Genomic DNA, 23,938 nt, shown 5'->3' with positions numbered 1-23,938 from the left:
AGGCTGGAAGGCCGGGGCAGCAGGCTGGAAGGCGTCAGGCTGGAAGGCCGGGGCAGCAGGCTGGAAGGCGTCAGGCTGGAAGGCCGGGGCAGCAGGCTGGAAGGCGTCAGGCTGGAAGGCCGGGGCAGCAGGCTGGAAGGCGTCAGGCTGGAAGGCCGGGGCAGCAGGCTGGAAGGCGTCAGGCTGGAAGGCCGGGGCAGCAGGCTGGAAGGCGTCAGGCTGGAAGGCCGGGGCAGCAGGCTGGAAGGCGTCAGGCTGGAAGGCCGGGGCAGCAGGCTGGAAGGCGTCAGGCTGGTAGACCGGGGCAGCAGGCTGGAAGGCGTCAGGCTGGAAGGCCGGGGCAGCAGGCTGGAAGGCGTCAGGCTGGAAGGCCGGGACAGCAGGCTGGACAACAGGCAGAGACACTGGCACAACAGGCTGAACAGCAGGCATTGGAACATCAGGCGCGGAGGCAGAAGTGGGGGATGACAGAATGGTATGGGTTGGGAAAAACTTCTGTTTCTTTTTGGTTTTAGCAACTGAAGATTTGTATGTGGGTACAGGGCTGTAGGTAGTGGATGCAGCTGGTAAGAGCGAAGAGTGGAAGGATGGTAAAACAGAGGGAGCAGAACTTGAGGGGAGATTCAATGGAACTGATGAAGGCAGCTGAGAAGTAGCAGAGGGGTTAAAGGCTGGGTAGGTACAGCAGGAGGAAACAGGGTACTGGTACTTCATTGGTAGCAGGGTGTATGGGTCAGAAATTGTGGTTGTTGGGGGTAATAGAGAGGAAGATATCCCAGCAGGCTGGTATCTGGACACAGAAATGGGTGGTTGGGAGCTGACAGAAGCTGAGTACAACAAGCTTGACCAGGCCTGTAATAATGGTTGCACAAAATCTGGTTTGCACATGGTTTGTCTGACCAGAGACTGCACTGAATCAATACATGCTGCAAGCACCTGTTTAGGACAAGCTGAGTACTGCTCAAAGAAAAAGGCTGAGTCATCTTCCAACAGCCACACCAAAGACTCTACCTGAGCTGCACTAAAAGGGGGTGTATAGTCATCACCTCCACTAGAGGCATCAGACAGAGCCAACTCTGTACAGATCCAAATCAATGGTTGCACATCCTCAAACAGAAAACTGCCCTGATCAACAAAAACATGGGCTATACGGATACATTCCAGCAGTTGCTCTCTAGTGTATTCACCTAATGTCTGACGACAAAAATCTCTGTCATCTGTTGCCAGAAGCGAAAGATACAGGATATCATCCAGATGCATTTTTCTTGGCAATAGCAAGTGTCCAGATCCTATTCCCAAGTGCAGCCGATCTGTTAGTATGGCTTCAGAATTCTGTCACGGAAGGGATGCCTAACACAGGCATCCAGCACAGAATAAACAGATCAATGGGCTGCACTGAGGAATGAGGCTCGAAAGGTAAGTGAAAATATAAATATTTATTAAGGAAAAAGGCACACCTGCAAACCAAACAAACACAGCAAACCATAAACAAGCAAGAACACAAATAATACACAGCAAACCATAAACAAGCAAGAACACAAATAATACACAGCAAACCATAAACAAGCAAGAACACAAATAATACACAGCAAACCCCAAAACCCTAAACTAACTAACTAACTATATACATGGAAAGGGAACACATATATAACAAGGCAGGGATGAGAGACAAGGGGAACAGGAGGCCAGGTGGAGGAAGCGGAGCCAAGGCAGGGATCAGGGGACAAGTCACAGGTATAGGGAACAGAGTCTAGGACAGGAAGCAAATCAGGAACAGGTCTCAGGCAACAGGTCAGGCAGGGACAAGGCTAGCAGGAAGGATTCTGAAGCAATGAGCCTCAGTGAAGGGCGGGCTTATATACTTCCAAGCCATACCACTTCAGGTGCAGCTGGATTATTAGAATGTCTGTTTGCTGGGAGACACCCGCTGGTGACCACCAGAACTGCAACCTTTGATGGCAAAATAAACAGTGACACCAGCAGGCGATCCCAGCAACAACACCGTTCCTGACACCCACAATGCAAAACGATATGTTTGGTGTAAAAGCAACACAGCTCATCACCCTCAACACACCATCCCCACTGTCAAACATGGTGGTGGCAGCATCATGGTTTGGGCCTGCTTTTCTTCAGCAGGGACAGGGAAGATGGTTAAAATTGAGGGGAAGATGGATGCAGCCAAATACAGGACCATTCTGGATGAAAACCTGTTGGAGTCTGCAAAAGACCTGAAACTGGGACGGAGATTTATCTTCCAACAAGACAATGATCCCAAACATACAGCAAAATCTAGGAATGGTTCACAAATAAACGTATCCAGGTGTTAGAATGGCCAAGTCAAAGTCCAGACCTAAATCCAATCGAGAATCTGTGGAAAGAGCTGAAAACTGCTGTTCACAAACACTCTCCATCCAACCTCATTGAGCTCAAGCTGTTTTGCAAGGAAGAATGGTCAAGAATTTCAGTCCCTCGATGTGCAAAACTGATAGAGACATACCCCAAGCGACTTGCAGCTGTAATCACAGCAAAAGGTGGCTCTACAAAGTATTAACGCAAGGGGGCCGAATAATTTTGCACGCCCCACTTTTCATTTTTTTATTAGTTAAAAAAGTTTCAAAAATCCAATAGATTTCGTTCCACTTTACAATAGTGTCCCACTTGTTGGTGATTCTTCACAAAAAATAAAAATTTTATATCTTTATGTTTGAAGCCTGAAATGTGGCAAAAGGTTGAAACGTTCAAGGAGGCCGAATACTTTCGCAAGGCACTGTATATATATATATATATATATATATATATATATATATATATATATATATATATATATATATATTTATTTATTTATTTATTTTTGGATATGTATTATAGCAGAAAGTAAAAAATATTTTTTTTTGGTTTTCAAAATTGTCGGTCTTTTTTTATTTATAAAATAAAAATCGCAGCGGTGATCAAAAGCCACCAAAAGAAAGCTCTATTTCTGGGAAAAAAATGACATCAATTTTGTTTGGGTACAGCATTGTATGACTGCGCAATTGTCAGTTAAAATAACGCAGTGCTGTATCACAAAAAAATGGCCTGGTCTCGAAGTGGGTAAATCTTTCCGGAGCTGAAGTGGTTAAATTATAGGTATTGGACTTTCCTTTCACATTTGGCTGTTAGTGAACGTAACGAATACAAATTTATCCGAAGTTACGAATTACTCGAAATAACAAATGCTGCATCTAAACGAAAGAAAAGTAACAAAATAATAATAATAATAAAACTTTTTTTAAATTATTATTATTTATTATTATTAATTTGTTACGTTCCATTTGTTTAGAAGCGGCATTCATTTTTTCGGATAGTTCGTAACTCTGGATAAATTCGTATCCATTATGCTCACTAACAGCCAAATTTGAAAGGAAGTTCTAATACCTATAATTTAATAGTTAGTAAGAGTTGTTATTATTATTAGTTAGTTATTATTTCGGATTTTCTAGTTTTCGGGTTTTCCAATTTCTGGATTTTCGTTCTTAATTTCGGATTTTCGTTCTTTTGAATTTTCGGATTTTCATTCTTATTTTCGGATTTTTGAATTTTCAGATTTTCGAGTTTCGAGTTTCGAATTTCCGAATTTTAGTTTTTTGGAAAAAATTGTTAAACGGGTTTTTGTTAATTTGAATATTTCCAAATTAACAAATTTGTCGAATTTCATCTATAAAACCAATTTGTAATGAAACGAATTGCACATGTCTGTTCCCCAAAGATGATATTGATAACATGACTGAACAGTGGGCTGTCTGTGGGCCTGATGGGGATGGGCAGTTATTGGGGTATTCATTTTTCATTGTAGACCGGGACTGGGCAGTTACTTGGGTATTCATGTCCTGTTTTTCACTGGGGATGGGTAGTTATTGGAGTACTGATGTTTACAGAGCTGCCATCTGGTGACGCCTCACCAAATTCTCTGAAGTCACAAGTTCAGTATACATGAAGTAGGAGCCCAGTGTCCAGTTAGGGGTCTTATGGCGTATAGGCTGAAATAACAAGTTACGCTATGCGCAGACGATATTGCAATTGTTTTTCCAAGATCCTAACTCTGTGATATGCCATGCTCACTCTGGGGAAGTTTCAGTTTACTCTGGCTTAAGATAGGACAGAATGGAAATTTCTTTCAATAGACCCTATTCCATCTCAGGCTCAAAATAGCATTTATCCCCCTTAGTGGGGTAATACAGATAAAATATTTGGGTATCCAGGTGTTCAGTAACCTGGCAAAGTTTGTGCCCTTAAATGTTTTACTTCTGTCCCTTACAAAAACTAAATTTGAAACATGGCGGCAGGGCCGTCTTTACTGTTTATTGAGCCCTGGGCAAAAAAAATTATTGCCCCCCCCCCCCATGCACATTGTCTCTCCACCCCAACATTCGAAAAAACAAAACACACGTAAACGTATGTATTGCATTGTATTGTAACTGTACTGTCTGCCCTCATGTTGTAAAGCACTGCACAAACTGTTGGTGTTATATAAATCCTGAATAATAATAAGAATGATGGGGGAATAGATAGGGAAGTCCATGATGATGGGTGGGTGGGGAGATAGCAGAGTCCAAGATGATAGGGGGATAGGGGAGTGCAGGATGATTGGGGGAGGGAAGAGATGGGGGAGTTCAAGACGATGGAGGGAAGGGGGAGATAGGAGTCCAGGATGACACACAGGGATTGGGGGGGTGTACTGTGAGGTGTTTGTATCATACAGGGCACAGAAAAAAAACAGCACAAGGGGCAATACTTGCAAATCATCCCCCCCTCCCCCAAAGTAACCATCTATTGGTCACCTCTGCACATCAGTTTGCTTACCTCTGCTCCCTCATCTACAGCTCACCTCTGTACCCCCTCCATTCACAGCTCACCTCTGTATTCCCTGTCTACCTCTGCCCCCCCCCATCCACAGCTCACTTCTCTATTCTCTTTCTATCTCTGCCCCCCCCCCCATCCACAGCTCCCCTCTGTACCCCTCCATCCACCTCTATATCTTTCCGTCCACCTTTGTATCACCCCTCCACCTCTGTACCCCCCATTCATGTTCATCTCTATATCTTTCCGTCCACCTCTGTACCCCCCATGTCCACCTTTGTTTTCCCCATCCACCTCTGTAGTACCCCCCATCCATGTTCACCTCTGCATCCCCCCATCCACAGATCACCTCTATATTCCCCATCCACCTCTGTATCCCCCCCCCCATCCACATTCATCTCTTTAACGTTCCATCCACCTCTGTACCCCCCCACCCCCCTCTGTACATCCCCATGTCAACCTTTGTACCCCCGTCCACCTCTCGGTTCATCTATGTAACCCCTCCATCTCTATACCCCCCATGTCCACCTCTGTACCCCCTCCACCTCTGTACCCCCTATGTCCACCTCTGTATGTTCTCCACCTCTGTACCCCCCGTCCCCCTCTGTACATCCTCATGTCAACCTTTGTACCCCCGTCCACCTCTCGGTTCATCTATGTAACCCCCTCCACCTCTGTACCCCCATTTCCATCTCTGTACCCCCCATGTCCACCTCTGTATCTCCTCCACCTCTGTACCCCCCCCCCATGTCCACCTCTGTACCCCCCGTCCCCCTCTGTACATCCCCATGTCAATCTTTGTACCCCCGTCCACCTCTCGGTTCATCTATATAACCCCCTCCACCTCTGTACACCCATTGTCCACCTCGGTACCTCCCCCACCTCTGTACCCCCCAATGTCCACCTCTGTACCCCCATGTCCACCTCTCACTTCTGCACCCCCCTCCCCCATGTCCACCCCTGTACCAGCGATTCTCTGCAGTCTGCACTTGCACTTACCTGATCACTCAGCAGTGCAACACAGTCTCCAGAGTCCGCTTATCAGACCCAGCACACAGCCAGAAAACTTCCCTCGGCTGTGTGCTACACAGGTCTGCCAGGTGGGGGTGGAGGCGGGAGGAACACAGAGCACTGCTCTGTCATTGACTCGGGTCCGCAGCTTCTGACAGAGGGAGAAGCGGGAGGAGCAGGCTCAAACACATGAAGCCCACAGCTGTCCCGCTCTCCTGTATAATAAATATGGCCAGAACGTGGGAGAGCACGCGCGCGGGGGGGGGGGGGGGGGGTTGAAATCGGCTGCACGTGCTACTCCGGGAAAAACGTGGGAATCGCAGGGCTTAAGTGGCAGCTTGCCTTGGGCCCCACAGCAATGACAGGGCCCAGGGCAGCTGCCCCTTTTGCCCTGCGTTAAAGACGGCCCTGCATGGCGGTCTTTGCTGTGAGCTCTTAAAGGGAAGATTAATTTGTTTTAAAATGTGTGAATCCCTTTATGTCTTTTGAACAACTAGATGTACAAATTTTCTCTTTCCTATGTAAAATTAGAGCTCCCAGATTTAGCTTAAAATCTTCTGCCTTTGTTGTTTTAACTTTGGATAGTAATTTTTTTTTCTGCCAGTAAATACTTTATACAGCCCACTTCTTGTTTCTTGACTGGTAAAAAGACTATGACATCATGCACAGCTTTCTCGCTAACGCTCGTGAGAGTTTGCCAGGAAGGGGGGGGGGGGGGGCTGGTGAGTCATAAGAGGGCCCATGAGAGCTGCAGGGCTGCAGAGCTGGAGATGTGCCTCTGTGTGTCTTTGTAAATCCAGGAAGTGAACAGGCAGCAGCTTCAGCTGCCCACAGTTAAAATGGTTGCAGCCAGACTCAGTGGAGGGAGATTTCTGCAGCATATTTGGCAAGTACAGAATCACAGTATATATAAAATAACATGCAAAGTGGTTGGAGGGAAGTTTCAGAATGGCAAAGATGTTTTTATTACAAATTAGATGAGCAGATTGAAGTTCCTCTTTAACCTCTAGGGATCCACGCTATAGCCGAATAATGGACCTGCATTGCCGGGACTAGGTCTATTGACGTGTCCCGTGCACAAGCGGCCTGCGCATCTCTATGAGACTCGCTGGATCACAGATCGGAGTAAGGGGCCTGACCCCTTACCACGTGATCAGCTGTCAGCCAATGACAGCTGATCACGTGATGTCAACACAGCCGGTAATCGGCTATTTTTTCTCCTCACACTGACAGCTCAAGAAGAAAAAAAACAGCCGATCACCGGCGGCAGTGAGCGGGACATCAGTCCCGGTCAATGCAATGTTCCCAGATCCTCTGTGCCCCCTAAAAGTGCTCCCTACCAGGGCCCACCAGCACCACCTGTCAGTGCCCAACCACCAGTACAGTGTTGTATGACCGCGCAATTGTCATTCAAAGTGCGACAGCACCGAAAGCTGAAAATCGGTCTGGGCAGGAAGGGAGGGTTTAAGTGCACAGTAAGCAAGTGGTTAAACATACTGAAGCAATTGCCAAGTTCGGGTGGGTTGGCCCTTCCTAATTTTTGACAATATTTTTTCACTGACCAGGTTTCACGCACCCATAATTGGCTTACTTGTGTAGTGCCCTGGGGTTTAGTCATGGCGTTCCTCACCAAAATCACCAAATTCCTTGTCAGGAGTAGCTACTGTAGTTAATTTCTAGGGATCCATTGACTTCTCCCTAAGTTTGGCCTAGTTGTACTTTCCTCTTCTACCACCAGGTGGCTGAGCACTTGGAAGTATTAGATTGAGAAAGACAACTCAAGGTCAGGTTATGGGTATATGGTAGAGCTGCACAATTAATCGTTAAAAAAATTGTGATCTCGATTCATTCTTTCATATAAACAAGTGGAGAAACTATCTGCTCACTCAGCTGTCAAAAGAAAACATCCAGGCAGTCTGCCAAGTTTTTTTTTTCCCTCTCTAATCCCGTCTACCTGGAGCCACTTTCAAAATGAACTGACTTTCCTCCGTGTGTGGGCAAGTCTGTTCATTTTCAAAAGTACCGCGGACTCCCACCAAAAGTCAGGCGGACCTAGTCCTCCGGTAAAATACGGTTGTGTGTGGACAGGTCCGGGGACCTCCGCTTCAAAGTCCGGCGGTTTGTCCGCCGGGCTAAGTCCGCTGGACAGTCTGATTGTGTGTACGCGGCATCAGTGTATAATATAGGTATGCAGATAGAGGGCACTCTCAGTGAAGGATACAGGTGTGCAGATAGAGGGTGCTCTCAGTGCAGGATACAGGTGTGCAGATAGAGGGAGCTCTCAGTGCAGGATACAGGTGTGCAGATAGAGGGCACTCTCAGTGCAGGATACAGGTGTGCAGATAGAGGGCACTCTCAGTGCAGGATACAGGTGTGCTGGAAGAGAGTGCTGTCAGTGCAAGGTATAGGTGTGCAGAGGGCACGCTAAGTGTTGAATACAGGTGTGCACATAGAGGGCGCTCTCAGTGTAGAATAGAGGTGTGCAGATAGAGGGCACTCACAGAGTAAAATAGAGGTGTGCAGATAGAGGGCGCTCACAAAGTAGAATAGAGGTGTGCAGATAGAGGGCGCTCACAGAGTAGAATAGAGGTGTGCAGATAGAGGGTTCTCTCAGTGTAGAATAGAGGTGTGCAGATAGAAGGCACTCTCAGTGCAGGATACAGGTGTGCAGATAGAGGGCGCTCTCAGTGTGGAATACAGGTTTGCAGATAGAGAGCACTCTCAGTGCAGGATACAGGTGTGCTGGTAGAGAGTGCTGTCAGTGCAAGATATAGGTGTGCAGATAGAGGGTGCTCTTAGTGTTGAATACAGGTGTGCACATAGAGGGCGCTCTCAGTGTAGAATAGAGGTGTGCAGATAGAGGGTGCTCACAGAGTAGAATAGAGGTGTGCAAATAGAGGGCTTTCCCAGTGTAGAATAGAGGTGTGCAGATAGAGGGCACTTTCAGAGCAGGACACAGGTGTGCAGATAGAGGGCACTCTCAGTGTAGAGTACAAGTGTGCAGATAGAGGGCACTCTCAGTGAAGGATACAGGTGTGCAGGCAGAGAGTACTCTCAGTGCAGGATACAGGTGTGCTGGTAGAGAGTGCTGTCAGTGCAAGATATAGGTGTGCAGAGGGCGCTCTTAGTGTTGAATACAGGTGTTCACATAGAGGGCGCTCTCAGTGTATAATAGAGGTTTTCAATTAGAGGGTGCTCTCAGTGCAGCATACAGGTGTGCTAATAGAGAGTGCTGTCAGTGCAAAATTTAGGTGTGCAGATAGAGGGCGCTCTCAGTGCAGGATACAGGTGTGCAGATAAAGGGCGCTGTCAGTGTTGTATATCAGATCAAGGGTGTAGGATGCTGTCTGTGCAGCAGAGGGCACTGTCGTTGTAGAATTTAGGTCGGCAGGCGGAGGGCACTGTCAGTACTGTATATAAGGTAGCAGGTAGGATGTGTTATATGTGTGTGAGCATGTTACATATACTGTATAATATATAGAAATATTTACATACAGTATAGGATATATGACTTGTTACTGAATGTGTTGTTACATGTTAGAATTATTGCTTTTCACAAGTGTCTCAATTGTGTATAGATTGTATAACACATTAGGTGTATGAGCAGATTTGGGCACCATTTGTCCCATATGTACAGTATGCTCTCGGTATGACTGATACGTGTACTATATAGACAGCCATCACATATGTTTGCTATGTATGTTGTTTGTAGGCAACTGTGCCATAACTGTATAGAATTATTATCATGTCTTATTATAAGGATAATTATAATCATTCTGTTCATGTTAATGTTCTATACAACATATACATATGTAACATATAAGAGCAGATGTCATATGTGTTGGTGACAGTCGTGTTTTTGTCTGTAAGCACCAATTCATGCGAATATAACCACAGTCACATGATCATAATGATAAAGTGAAATGTCACAAACAAGGATCATGCCACATGTATGTAATGTACAGGCAGTTATGAGACATACTTATACAGTACATGTGATGAATTGTATGGGGGACACCCCCAGTTCAAGATCCCCCATCTGCTGCTTGTCCAGCTTCCTGCCGGCTCTGCATTCTCACAACTCCAAATAAGTGGAGAGAGGAGACTGAGAGGAGCAGCAACAACTGATCTCAGCTGCTAAAAATACTTCCAGCCAGAGCTCAGAACGTCTTCCAGAGACCCCCAGAGATTGACCCCCACCTGGAGATTCCCTCTGTCCTGTGTGTATGTGAAGACCACCGTATCTGTATTACAGCCAGCAATCCACAGCTCAGTGTGTGATAGAGACCCCCGGAGACTGACCCCCACCTGAAGACCTCGAAAGGTAAACCGAGGAGATCTAAATATGTATGGATTGCAGTATGTGTGGAGACTGGAGACCCCCAGGAATTAAGGATTATAGATTGCAGTATGTGTGTAGATTGGAGACCCCTAGGAATTAAGGATTATAGATTTCAGTATGTGTGGAGACTGGAGACCCCCAGGAATAAAGGTTTATAGATTGCAGTATGTGTGTAGATTGGAGACCCCCAGGAATTAAGGATTGTAGATTGCAGTATGTGTGTAGATTGGAGACCCCAGAAGTGTCAGATTATAGATGGCAGTATTCTGTAGATTAGAAACCCCCAGGAGATAAGGATTATAGATCGCAGTATGTGTGTAGATGGGAGACCCCCCATGGTTTCTGGAGTGTAGGTTGCAATATGTGTGTAGATTGGAGACCCCCGTGGCTTTCAGAGTATAGATTGCAGTATGTGTGTAGATTAGAAACCCCCAGGAGTTAAGGATCATAGATTGCAGTATGTATATATAATGGAGACCCTCATGGCTTCCAGAGTGTAGATTGCAGTGTGTGTGTAGATTGGGCCCCCCGCGATGGCCAGATTGTAGATCTCGATGTGTGTGTAGATTGTAGACCCCCATGACTTCCAGAGTATAGATTGCTTGCAGTATGCAATCTATAATAAGACTCCCAACAGTAGCAATTTAAAAATTGTGGTATCTGTGTGTATTGAGAGCTCCCAGAAGTTCTGAATTATAAAATGCAGCATGTGTTTAGATTGAAGGTCCCCAGAATTGCCAGATTATAAATTGCATTATATGTGTAGATTGCGGGCCCCAAGGACTTCCAGATTATAGATTGCATTATATGTGTAGATTGAAGGCCCCCAGGACTTCCAGATTATAGATTGCATTATGTGTGTAGATTGCGGGCCCCAAGGACTTCCAGATTATAGATTGCATTATGTGTGTAGATTGTGGGCCCCCAGGACTTCCAGATTACAGATTGCATTATGTGTGTAGAATGTGGGCCCCCAGGACTTCCAGATTATAGATTGCATTATATGTGTAGAATGTGGGCCCCCAGGATTTACAGATTACAGATTGCATTATGTGTGTGGATTGTGGGCCCCCAGGACTTCCAGATTATAGATTGCATTATATGTGTATAATGTGGACCCCCAGGACTTCCAGATTATAGATTGCATTATATGCGTAGAATGTGGGCCCCCCGGATTTACAGATTATAGATTGCATTATATGTGTCATGCAGTCTTCCTTGTGCTCTTTATGTTACCCTCCAGGCCAATCCACAAACAGAATCTGGCTGATATGTTACACGGCACCTTCCCTTTTACAACAGGTCATGGCTTGTATAAGCTAGTGGCCGAGCGAGAGATGTCCCCATCACACCATGGATCACCAAAATTGGGTCCAAAGATTTATTCAGCGATCACATTGTTACAGCACACAGCCACGTTTCGGAACCACGTAAGACCCCTTCATCAGACATGTGATAAAAGGGTCATGCGCGGCTCTGAAACATTGCTGTTTGCTGTAACGATGTGATCGGTGAATACATCTTTGGACCCAATTTTGGAGACCCATGGTGTGCTGGTGACATCTCTCGTTCTGATTGTTCACGGTTCCAGCCAGTGGTCGCTTCAGCACCCACCCACATTTACATACAGCAACTTTTAGAGGAACGCGTGCTTTGAGAATAGTGCGTTGGAAACTTTAAGCTAGTGGCCGGATACACACAGGCATTCAGGTCAGGAGATAAATATTAATATATCAATATTAATCAGTGGACCACCGCATAGAAGCGTGTACTGCTAAAACCTGTGAAAGCTCGCTGCATTTTCTATTTCTGAACTGTTTTCAGACTCTACTGACAGTTGTTAAATCTTTGTGTGAACTAAATGGACAATCTGATAAATGTTTTTTACGTTATGCCCCATACACACGAGCGGATTTTCCATCGGAAAAAAAACTTGGATGGTTTTTCCAACAGAATTCCGCTCAAGCTTGGCTTGCATACACACGGTCACACAAAAGTTCTCAGAACTTTCGACTTTCAAGAACGCGGTGACGTGCAACACTACAACGAGTCGAGAAAATGAAATTCAATGCTTCCGAGCATGCGTCAAATTGTTTTCAAGCATTCGTAGGAATTTTACACGTCGGAATTTGTACAGGCGATCGGAATTTCTGACTGAAAAATAGAGAACCTGTCCTCAATCTTTTGCTGGCTGGAATTCTGCCAGCGAAAGTCCGATGGAGCATACACACGGTCGGAATTTCTGACCAAAAGCTTGCATCGGACTTTTGCTGGCAGAATTTTTGATTGTGTGTATGGGGCTTTATGCCCCATACACACGGTCGGATTTTCAGACGGAAAATGTGCGATCGGATCCTGTTGTCGGAAAATCCGATCATGTGTGAACTTTTTCCGTCGGAATTTCCGACACACAAAGTTTGAGAGCTGGATCTAAAATTTTCCGGCAACAAAATCCGAACGTTTACTTTCCGATCGTGTTTAGTCAATTCCGACGAACAAAGTGCCACGCATGCTCAGAATAAATTAGCAGACAAAACCTTTTGGTTACTGGCCCGTTTATAGTCCCGTTGTACGTGTTCTACGTCACCTCGTTCAGAACGATCAGATTTTCCAACAACTTTGTCCAACTGTGTGTATGCAAGACAAATTTCGGCAATTGGTGGTCGGAATGTCCGACCGTGTGTATGGGGCATAAGCGTTTTTGACACAGCTTATTTGAAGTTTTTAATTCTCTGAGAGTCATAAATATATGTAATATATACAGTATATAGCTTATAAATTGTTAGTGGTATAATCGTACATATACATACATATTTTATACTGTAAAGAAAATAACATCAATCCTTGTCTCGTATTTAGTCGCTTTGGTTGGATCACTATTAATTATTGTCATATTAATTTGATTAGTCTAGGGACAATGTTTAGTGCGCCCCCTGTTGGCTATATGACACGTAATGGTTAATGTCCTTTTGGCTCTCACCAGGTTACAAGTTGTTACAATGTGTGTCCATGGCTGAGGGATTGTCACAATATTCAAGTTTCAAGTTATGTGCAGAACTTTTCTGGCAGCCCTGAATGGAATGAACTTTCTGTTCTGTGATAAGATGAGCGATATATTTTTGGTATTTTAGTTCTGGATTGCCATATTACAAATAGCTAATTCCAGCAATTAAAGCGACAGTTATAGGGGATTTAGTGTGGGCTCAGGACAGATCGCCCTCCGGGGCCTCTGGCACTTTTATAACAGATTTTTTATTTTTTTTAATTGATGCATATTGTCCTTGAGTGCAGCTCTAATAGATTTAGATATTGGGGCACTTTTAGCTTTAACTCCTTCATGCCTGGCATCTCTACACTCCCCACTGTCTGCAGACATTTTTTATTGTATTTAAAAAACAAAAAATAAAAAGTGTTATTTATTGCAGTTTACAGCCCTTAGAAGTGTTGGCTGCATGCAGTTTCTATTTTTTCCCAGCTTTTATTACTTATGATGATGATCCTACCAATAACACACTTCCTGAAAATGTTTTTAGCCTGAAAAAAAGAAAACAAATGCAGTCATCACATATAACGTCCAGGAGCTGCACTATATTACATTTTTATTTTTGAGTTTAGATATCCTTTAGCCCTAATTCACACTGCTGAACTCGTACGATTTCAAACCCGCATTTCAATGCGAGTTCAGGGGTGATTTGAAAGATATCTGTGCAGGTTCATGCACTGATGTCTATTGAAATCACCCCCAAAGTTGCCGAAAGTAGTGCAGGAACTACTTTTGGAAAGCGCTGCAAAGTCAGCGTCGCATCGATTGGGACAGTGCCTTTGCCGTCAATGGGCTGCGATTTGACATGTCAAATCGCATGCCAAATCTCTCCAATGTGTACGGGGTTTAATTTCAGAGATGTGTTACTTTCACATCTGTTTAAATAATATCTATCTTTATTTTTAGTATTTTTCTTCCAGATTATCAAATAACTGGGTTTATTAAAGAGGAAGTAAACCCTGATGAGTTTACTTCCTCTTTCATTCCCTGCAAAGGTAAAGCATAATGGACTACTATGCATCGCATAGTAGTCCATTATGTGTCACTTACCTGACACAGGTGCCAGCGAAGTCACCGCTGTCCCCTGTAGTCCAGCGCATCCATCTTCTCAGTGGGGTCTCGCAGCTCCACCGCTGTCATTCGGCGTAGCCATGATGACGTCACTCCCGCGCATGCGCACGGGAGCCGACATGATCAACGACGAAGATGCCGCGCTCAGTGCGCCTGTGCGCATGCGCCGTAGACAGCAGTGCCTGTCTTTGGGCAAATATCTCCTAAACCGTATTTTCCTAGATTAAGGCTTACCTGTAGGTCAAAGTGTGTTGTAAGGGTTTACAACCACTTTAAGTATGTTTAGTTTAGTCATTTTATGTGAACACTACTTGTTAGGAAGAGATACAAAAAAATAGATATTAAAAAAGAAATTCTAGTAGTTTTCCTACTTTCAGATTTATGTAATTGAATAAATTCCATATTTATACCACAAAACATAATTGTGTAGCTCCAGAGCCTGCCAAACCCATTGTCTTGTCTCAAAGATATGTCTCTTAGGATGCATTTAAAGATGGAGAAAAAAAAAACTTGTGTCATCACTGTCCTCCAGAAAATACTTGTTCCCTGGCTGTCATGCTGATACAATATGTTGATTGTTTTCTTTAAGAAATTGATAAACTGTGTGGGAATCCAGAGGGAATGATTCACTTCTGCATGCGTATATTCCATTTTAATTATTGTACAACTTAGGAACAAAGGCATATTTGTGGTATGGGAACACTAAGAAATACAAGCATCTTCATTTTTATTTTATTTTTTCACATAAATGACATACTTTTTAGGACCATAAAAATATCTATTTCAACTCTATTTTTAGGGCTTGCTTACACTTGCAGTTGGCTCACAACCTCCCCCACTTAAAGTGATTGTAAACCCTCTCATATACCCAGTGAAGTGAATAGCCTTAGGTGATACACCGAGATTAAACAAATCCTCCTATATAAGTTTTACTTTTTTATCTGCAGTCTTCTTTTGTCTACAGCCATTTAAAAGAGCACAAATCCTTCTGCATTTGTAAGGAGTACAGATGAGGGGGTGGAGAGCTGCAGTTACAGCTCTTAAACCCTGTGAGAGCTGATTGGAGGAAAGGAACACCCCCCTCCACATAGGCAGAGGAACAAAGGAACACGTAGAGCTGTATTCTGAATAGACAAGCTGTGTGTTTATCTCCCTCCTCATCACAATTTTATCTCATGTGTTGAGAAAACGTCTCAGAAGGGATTCATGCTGATAATAGAGGAAGGAAGCACCAGCAAGAAACAACACTTAGAGCTTTAGAGAGAGAGAAGTAAACACTACAGATATACAGTATCTCACAAAAGTGAGTACAACCCTCACATTTTTGTAAATATTTTATTATATCTTTTCATGTGACAACACTGAAGAAATTACACTTTGCTACAATGTAAAGTAGTGAGTGTACAGCATGTATAACAGTGTAAATTTGCTGTCCCCTCAAAATAACTCAACACACACTATACCACTGGCAACAAAAATGAGTACACCCCAAGTGAAAATGTCCAAATTGGGTCCAATTAGCCATTTTCCCTCCCCAGTGTCATGTGACTCGTTAGTGTTACAAGGTCTCAGGTGTGAATGAGGAACAGGTGTATTAAATTTGGTGTTACCGCTCTTAGTCTCTCATACTAGTCACTGGAAGTTCAACATAACACCTCATGGCAAAGAACTCTCTCAGGATCTGAAAAAAAGAATTGTTGCTCAGAGCTCTACATAAAGATGGCCTAGGCTATAAGAAGATTGCCAAGTCCCTGAAACTGAGCATCAGCACGATGGCCAAGACCATACAGTGGTTTAACAGGACATGTTCCACTCAGAACAGGCCTTGCCATGGTCAACCAAAGAAGTTGAGCATCTGTGGGGCATCCTTGAAACAAAAGGTGGAGGAGCGCAAGGTCTCTAACATCCACCAGCTCCGTGATGTCATCATGGAGGAGTGGAAGAGGACTCCAGTGGCAACCTGTGGTACATGTCAAAGTAACATCAACAGGAATGGTAGGACCCAAGCTTTCCCAGCAGAACATTCCCCAAAGTTTTTCTGTAAGATTATTCTTGATATTGGTATTGCCTATGCTGCCTTGAAAATATGAGCATTGTTTGAAGAAATACGTTGGCTGAAAATCAGCATTTTTTTGTGATATGCAATAATGGTGTTGCAGTATGTCTGTTTTTGGTGTTACAAATGAATGACAAAGAACCTTCTTTTATGTAAAAAATACATGTATTCAGGGATCAGTGGTTACTATTCTTTCACAAGATTTTTATTGAAAGAAAATAATGGAGCAGAATCAGTAACATACAAAATGTACAGTACAGGAATAAAGCTTAGAAGAGCTAACATATAAACAAAAACAAAAAGATGAGATGTTAATTCCTTTCGCCAGCCGTCAACAGTTTATAAACGGGTCCAAGGCAGCATCAAGGTTGGCAAACCTATATATTTCATTAGGTAAAGGTCCATGTGGCGTAGAAGAAGTAGCCAGTGCAGGGTTTATTCCATCCAATGGTTGGCCAATGGCCAAGAGGAGAGTGGAGCCTGACAGCATGAAAATGTTACCCAATAGGGGCAAGAAGGGAAGCATGCTAGTCAATAAGGTAACAAAGGAAACAGAAAAAAATAAGACTCAAAAAAGGTAGAGAAGTGCAGAGAGAAAAAAAATGAAGGGAAGGAGGATAAAGAAGGGAGGGCAGGAAGGAGGAGGGCGCTGGAAAAAAATCAATCCCTAAGGGACCCAACTGTGTGGTCAGCTAGCTCATCGAGAATTACAAATCTAGAAAACGGATGGGTGGTCGCATGGTTGGAATCTGGTCCAACCAAGGTTGCCAGGTCCACAGGAACTTATGAGTTTTTGTTCACCAACATGCCGTGAACTCGCCTCTTCACTCCGTTGAAGGAGAGGATTGGCCATTTTAATGCTTTTGCAATTGTCTGTTTCAGGGCCATAAAAACATTATTTGCTAAGACGTGTTCTTTCTTTGTTGGACCCTCTATTGGCTTATGCAACAAGGCCTCCTAGGGATCAGGTTGGAATGTGAAATTGTACTGACCATGTTATAGACTCAAATCTGTAGACATTTAACTTTGAGACATGTCCACCACATGGGTTTCCTGTCGGCCTGGTCTGAGCATCCCAGAAAGCAAGAGGCTGGATAAGTTGGGGGATACTTTGCAATTCTCACTGGGGTGTAGTACCACCTGGGAGAAACAAAGGGCCATTTAAAAACTCCAACAAGGGGATGTGGGGGGAAACAAGACCAGCAGAATATTTGACTGAATCCCAGACCGCCAAGGTGTTGGCTAAAAATGGTTTAAGAGGCTTGGGGCACAGTCGAGGAGAGAACCAAAGTAAGGAGGGATGAGGTATGTCTTGTCAGCAAATAGTTACATAGTTAGGTTGAAAAAAGACACAAGTCCATCTAGTTCAACCAAAAACAAAATGCAATCCCATGTACACAATCCTTCACCCACAGCGAAAAACCCCAGCAAAGCATGATCCAATTTGCTACAGCAGTAGCTGTTCCTGCCAGGATCACAGTAGTAAGTCTTGTTAATAAAAGGTACTTGCCTTGATTAAATAAAGTGCAACCCACCATCAGCAAGTATAATGGGCTGCACTATATTTACTCAGGGCAAGTCTCTCTCATCAAGTGCTGATCATTAGCTAAAAGAAAATTGCCCCTCCAGCCCACCAATAAGTAATGGAGCTGATGTGCAAAAACTGAGACTTAAGTGAAGCTGTTGCCCATGGAAACACACAAGGTCTGAAGTTAGATTTACATCTAAGCAGTTCTGTGTGGGCATAGCAGCCCATTCATTAGAATAGGTTGCTGTACCTATGTTTTCTGAACCATTTTTCAGAAATGGCATGGTGCTTTTGCACCCCCACGTGTTTTCTTAAAGCAATGTGTTTTTTTTGCGGCTGTGGGACTGTGTGCAATTTACACGCACTGACTCCAGCACCCACACTGATATGAACTGAGACACATTTTGGTGGGCGTGATTTTTTATTTTTTTTTGGGTGGAGGGGCATTTCATTCTTGGACCCAAGCAGCACAATGTCTTAGGCCAACACTATTCATGTATATTGTGACATATCAGAAATGTATTCATGCAAACTTGTAAAATTGAAGACCAGTCCACTTTAAAACTAGTAGTGAAGGAGGCAACCATTTTACAGTAGCCCATATGTCAAACAAGTGACTTGGAATGGTGACATTGGACTCCCCCCCCCAAACATGTCCTCTGGGCTCCCCCACACTTTCCGCTGGGATATTATAGGAAATTCTCAGTATCTCACCACATCATTACCGCTTAGATTTCACTAAAGACAACAAACTGAGAGTAATGCGGTTTGTTCCCCTGAGTTTGTCCACTTGAAATAAAACAGTTACAGATTTGAAGTAATCTCGGTCTGGCGTCGTTCCGTTCTGTTTGAGCTTTTCATCGTCTGCCACTTCCTAAACGGTAATAATCGGTGGAAGACATGTCAGCCGCGGATTACTGGCAGGAACGCCATGTTTACACTTCTGTTCTGTCTTTTGTTGGCTCATAGAGCTTGTCTCTGGCGATCAGCCTCAGGCAACATGCTTTTATGTACCATTCATAAGAAAACTCTATTTTGGTTGATTTTTGTAATTTATACACACTATTTTGCAATACAATTTTTGAATTTAATAAAAATTGTGTGAATCCACAAGGTACAATTGTCTATTCTTTTTATTTAAATCTTTTTTATTACATTTTTAATTGACATACAAAAATTAACAATTGTCTATTCTTTAAAATGATTTTCCTGCAGTCTTGTGAACAGGACCACCCAGAATCCTCGTCTGTTTGCTTCTGTGTTAGGTGCACCACCTCTCCCAGATTTCTAAACTGAATCTATCCTCTTATTTTAGGCAGCCTGTTGTGTGGTATGTGGCATTCCCAGAAATGGCTTTAGGTTTACTGCCCTAGAAATTTGGTGATCTGTTTGCAGAGTATTAGGTATCCAAATGCAAAAAGGGGTCCTGCAGAGGGCAGCAGTGAGCTTAGTGAGCTCGTGCAGTTGGTACTTCTGTCCAGTCTGGCTACATTTTGCATGTTTTACAGGGAGACATGAACTTGTCCTTCTGCGGAAACAACATAAGTACCTCGTACAATGTGAATAATGGGGTCCTGAATAATATCTGCTTCCTGGATGCTCTGAACCTTGTCCCCCATGTCTTCCTGCTCTTCATCACCTTTCCCATCCTCTTCATTGGTAAGTCAAACTTTTTCCCATAAGCAGCCATGTCTATTCTATCTGTACACAATGAAGCTTCGTTGGGTATGTCACATCATATGCATCCTCTAGGACAATTAGGGCAGCTAATTTATCTTTTTAAATTGAATTAATATTTATACATTAGATATTTATGGGATTCCCTTGTATTGACCAAAGTATGTATGCCGGTAGTGGTCAGCTGTAGGTCATGGAGTAGAGGTAGATGTAGGAGGTCAGTATAGAATAGTATGAGCCCAGTGTAGAGAAGTGTAGCGTAGATCAGAATAAGCTCAATTGTAGGTCAGAAAATAAAATCAATCACTGCGCTCTGGAGTCTGGACTTCAACAACTTTTCTTTCTTTGATTAAACATTGGCAGAAGTGACCTCTGACATATTCCGTACTGGAAAGCACTTTGTAAAAAAGTGAAATAAGTCACCCCCTGCTACTGTTTTAATAAACAAGAAAAGTTAGGTTTAAGGTCGGTTAAAGTGGTAGAGTCATTATATAGGCTCAGAATAATAGATATAGAGAGATAAAGGTCAGAATAGAGTAGGAAAGGATCGTAAAGCGATATATACATATATTGTAGATATAGACATACACTATATTACCAAAGGTATTGGGATGCCTGCCTTTACGCACACATGAACTGTAATGGCAGCCCGGTCTTAGTCCGTAGAGTTAGTTCAGTATTGACCTGGCCCACCCTTTACAGCTTCAACTCTTCTAGGAAGGCTGACCACAAGATTTAGGAGTATGTCTATGGGAATGTTCCACCATTCTTCCAGAAGCGCATTTGTAAGATCAGGCACTGATTATTATTTTATTATTATACAGGATTTATATAGCGCTGACAGTTTACGTAGCACTTTACGAATTGAGAGTTGACAGTACAAATACAATACACTTTGATACAGTAGGAACAGGGCCGGTGCTACCACTAGGTGAACTAGGCAGCAGGACACAGCTACAGCCAGGGGGACTCTGGGAACCCTAATGTAAGGGGGGGGGGGGCTTTGGGATTCTACAGTAAGGGAAGACTTTGGGGATCCTAATGAAAGTGGAGTCTCTGTTGTAAGGATGAACTCTAGGAACCCTGATGTAAAGTGGGGGACTCTGTGGACCCTGATTTAAGGAGAGGGGACTCTTAGGACCCTGATGTAAGGAGGGGGGCAACTTTGTGGACCCTAATGAAAGGGGCAAACTCTGATGTAAGGGGGGTCAGGCCCAGGGGGCCCAGGCCTAAAGCTGTGTAAGGGGCCCCAAAATAGCTGGTCTTGCCTAAGGTGCAAAATAGTCTAGTACTGGCCCTGAGTAGGAATCAGAGGGCCCTGCTCATTAGAGCTTACAGTCTAAGCCCTTGTACACACGGTCGGATAATCCGTCGGAATCTGTCCTATCGGACCGTGTCGTTGGATAATCCGACTGTGTGTGGTATGCATCGGACTGATTCCGTCGGAATATCCGTCGGACCCAATTTTCCAACATGTTGGAAATATTTCCCGACCAACTGGGCCGATCGGACATACTCCGATCATGTGTAGAGAATTTTGATTGGACCAAGTGCCACGCATGCTCAGATCAAATTCCTACATCAAAGCTATTGGCTACTAGCCTGAATGTAGTCCCATCGTAACGAAATTACGTCATCACGTTCTGAAAGATCGGATTTTTCGCCAACTTTGTCCAACCATGTGTATGCAACAGTTTCGGACAAGATCCGACGGACAAAATCCGACGGGCAAAATCCGACGGATTTGGTTGTGGAAATCTCCGACCGTGTGTACAGGGACTAAGACGGAGGGTCAGGAGATACAAGAGGTGATAACTGTGAGGGTTGTGCTAATGGTGAAAATAAATGTAGAGTTGTTAGATGGGGGCCAGATAGGCTTCTTTGAAGAGATGAGTTTTAAAGGATTGTCTGAAAGTAGACAAAGTAGGAGATAGTCGGACAGATTGGGATAGAGCATTCCAGAGGATGGGAGAGGCTCGGAAGAAGTCGTGGAGGCGAGCATGGGAGGGGGTGACAAGGGAGCTAGACAGCAGGGGGTCTTGGGAGGAGTGAAGAGGAGGATTTGGTTGGTATTTTGAGACTACGCTAGTGATGTAGCTGGGGGCCAGGTTGTGGATGGCTTTATAAGTTATTGTTAGTATTTTGAATTTAATTTGTTGGTTGAGTGGCAGCCAATGTAGGGATTGGCAGAGAGGGATAGCAGACACCGAGCGGTTTGTAAGGTGGGTGAGCCTGGCAGCAGCGTTCATGATGGACTGAAGGGGAGATAGTTTATTTAGAGGTAAGCTAATGATGAGGGAGTTGCAGTAGTCGAGGCGAGAGATGATCAAGGTGTGGATTAGAAGCTTTGTGGTGACATAGGTTAGGAAGGGACGTATCTTGGTGATGTTATGGATGTTGGGGAGAAGGCCTGGCTCGCAGTCTCCACTCTAATTCATCCCAAAGATGTTCTATTGTGTTGAGGTCAGGACTCTGTGCAGGCCAGTCAAGTTCCTCCACCCCAAACTTGCTCATCCATGGGAGGGTTGGTACAGAGACTTATTGGGTCAAAACACAGAGGTATTAGGTTAGTTTAGAGATAAAGGGACAAGGCTGAGAGGTATAGGGTCAGTAAAAGGTCAACATAGTGAGATATAGGGTCAAGCAATGAAATGCATTGGGGGTTGCATAAGGAAATTATTCAGGATGGCTGCACTTCCAAAAATCCTTTTACTGAAGCTTCATATGACCAGTGGTTGACAGATGGAGCAAAGAGGTAGACATGTTTTGCGCAACTGTTAGCGCTTAGTCATTACCATTGTGGGTTGGTAATAGCTGGTGTATGTGGGTCAGGGTTGTTTTTTTGGGGTATCTCTTAAATTGATGTTTCTGTATTTTCTCAGGTTGGGGAAGTCAGAGCTCCAAGGTTCAGATCCATCACAACACTTGGCTGCATTTTCCTGGACACAACCTGCGATGGATTCTGACTTTCATTCTCCTCTTTGTCCATGTGTGCGAAATCGCGGAAGGAATCGTCTCAGACTCGTGAGTCCAAGCCATACCCATACACAGCATTGTGGAAAGTGTTCTACCGGGGCTTTCTAACATACAGCCAATACACAACTCATGCCAGGTGTAAAAAGCTGTCCCTACTGTGCAGAATCACATCATAAGAATCAGAATCATAAGTCATATACAGAATAAGATGTGTAATGCCCCTCCCCCACCCCAGCGTTGCTATATGCCTGTATAGTATTAGAAGGGTGACAACACTCTTCATACCCTGCAGTTCTGCACCCTTTGTGGTGCTGCTCAGCCTGCTTTGTACACAGCCACTTTCTGAACTTCTTCCTTTCTGTAAGCCACCCATGCCCACTCCCATCTCCTGCCCATTAGCTTAGGGAACAGCTACTCCTACTGTGAGCCTAATTTTATTTTGTATATGATTTATAACAGCTCAGTTTTTCCAGTTTATATAAAATATATATATTTAGTACAAATGTGTTGGTGATCTATGAGACCTATTAAATACAGAGCTTAATAAAACCTTCCTTGCAGGAAAATGAATTCGAGGCATCTACACCTTTTCATGCCGGCCATTGTGGGATTCATCACAGCAACCACATCCATCATCTATTACCACAATATCGAGACCTCCAACTTCCCCAAACTTCTGTTAGGTAAGAAGAAGCCATTGTGAAAAATCTGTAAATTGCAAGTGATAGGCCATGCAATGCATGTTAACAAAGGTTTTGGTCATAGGTGTGTGCAGGGGGTGTGCCTAGGCACCCCCTAATCACTGTGTGATTCCCCCTACTGCCCACCTCCCTTCCCTTGTTGGCCCTCCTGCCTGTAGTGCTGCTGGCTTCCCTCCTCTTCCCACAGCTGCCGCGGGGGATGTTTCAGGATGGAGAGCGAAGGAAGGGGCTAGTAATTATGTAGTTTACCAGCCCCTTCCATTTCTAAATGAACACAGTGAATACACTCGCTCACTGTGCCCATTCATAACTGAAGCATAGTAAACTATGTTTACTGTGCTTCAGTTTGTGAATGAACAGGAAGCCTCTCAGTACAGAGCGCTTTCATTCACTGCCCTGTGCAGCTGAGGCTGCAGAGAAAGGCATGTGTGTTTGAGCTTTGGGGTGCACACCACAATGCAATAGGCTGCACACACCTATAGGTGTGGTGAAGTGCAGGTAACCAGAGGGTGCAGAGATTAGTGAGCTGCAGGAAACCAGCCAATGCAGGCACTAAGTACTTGTAGGTAAAGACTGACTTCTGTTCTGGCCTCCCCTCTCCTCTCCTACACTTGCACCTGACATACTCCTAATGCCACGTACACACGACCGGACTTTTTGACAGCAAAGGTCCGACAGAACGAGTCCGTCGGACAAT

At 44.2% G+C, this 23,938-nt stretch overlaps 1 protein-coding gene across 5 annotated transcripts in view; it reads left to right on the top strand.

Moving 5' to 3' along the window:
- The window catches only part of ABCC9 (ATP binding cassette subfamily C member 9), a 182,096-nt gene that overhangs the window by 9,691 nt on the left and 148,467 nt on the right, over positions 1-23,938 (top strand). For 3 of the 5 annotated variants that reach the window (XM_077468695.1, XM_077468697.1, XM_077468698.1), the window contains exons 1-4: positions 9,924-10,171; positions 19,396-19,546; positions 22,447-22,588; positions 23,102-23,223. In XM_077468695.1, coding sequence (XP_077324821.1) covers positions 19,402-19,546; positions 22,447-22,588; positions 23,102-23,223 — 409 coding nt within the window. In that variant the 5' untranslated portion in view covers positions 9,924-10,171; positions 19,396-19,401. Of the gene's footprint in view, positions 1-9,922; positions 10,172-19,395; positions 19,547-22,446; positions 22,589-23,101; positions 23,224-23,938 lie in introns of those variants that run through there. The other 2 variants (XM_077468694.1, XM_077468696.1) reach the window with 2 other exon arrangements.

The sequence above is a fragment of the Lithobates pipiens genome, unplaced genomic scaffold (genome assembly GCF_037356315.1).
Source record: "Lithobates pipiens isolate NorthernLeopardFrog02 unplaced genomic scaffold, aLitPip1_a1.2 Scaffold_8, whole genome shotgun sequence".
Lineage (NCBI taxonomy): Eukaryota > Metazoa > Chordata > Amphibia > Anura > Ranidae > Lithobates > Lithobates pipiens.
This window is presented reverse-complemented; position numbering and strand designations above follow the sequence as displayed.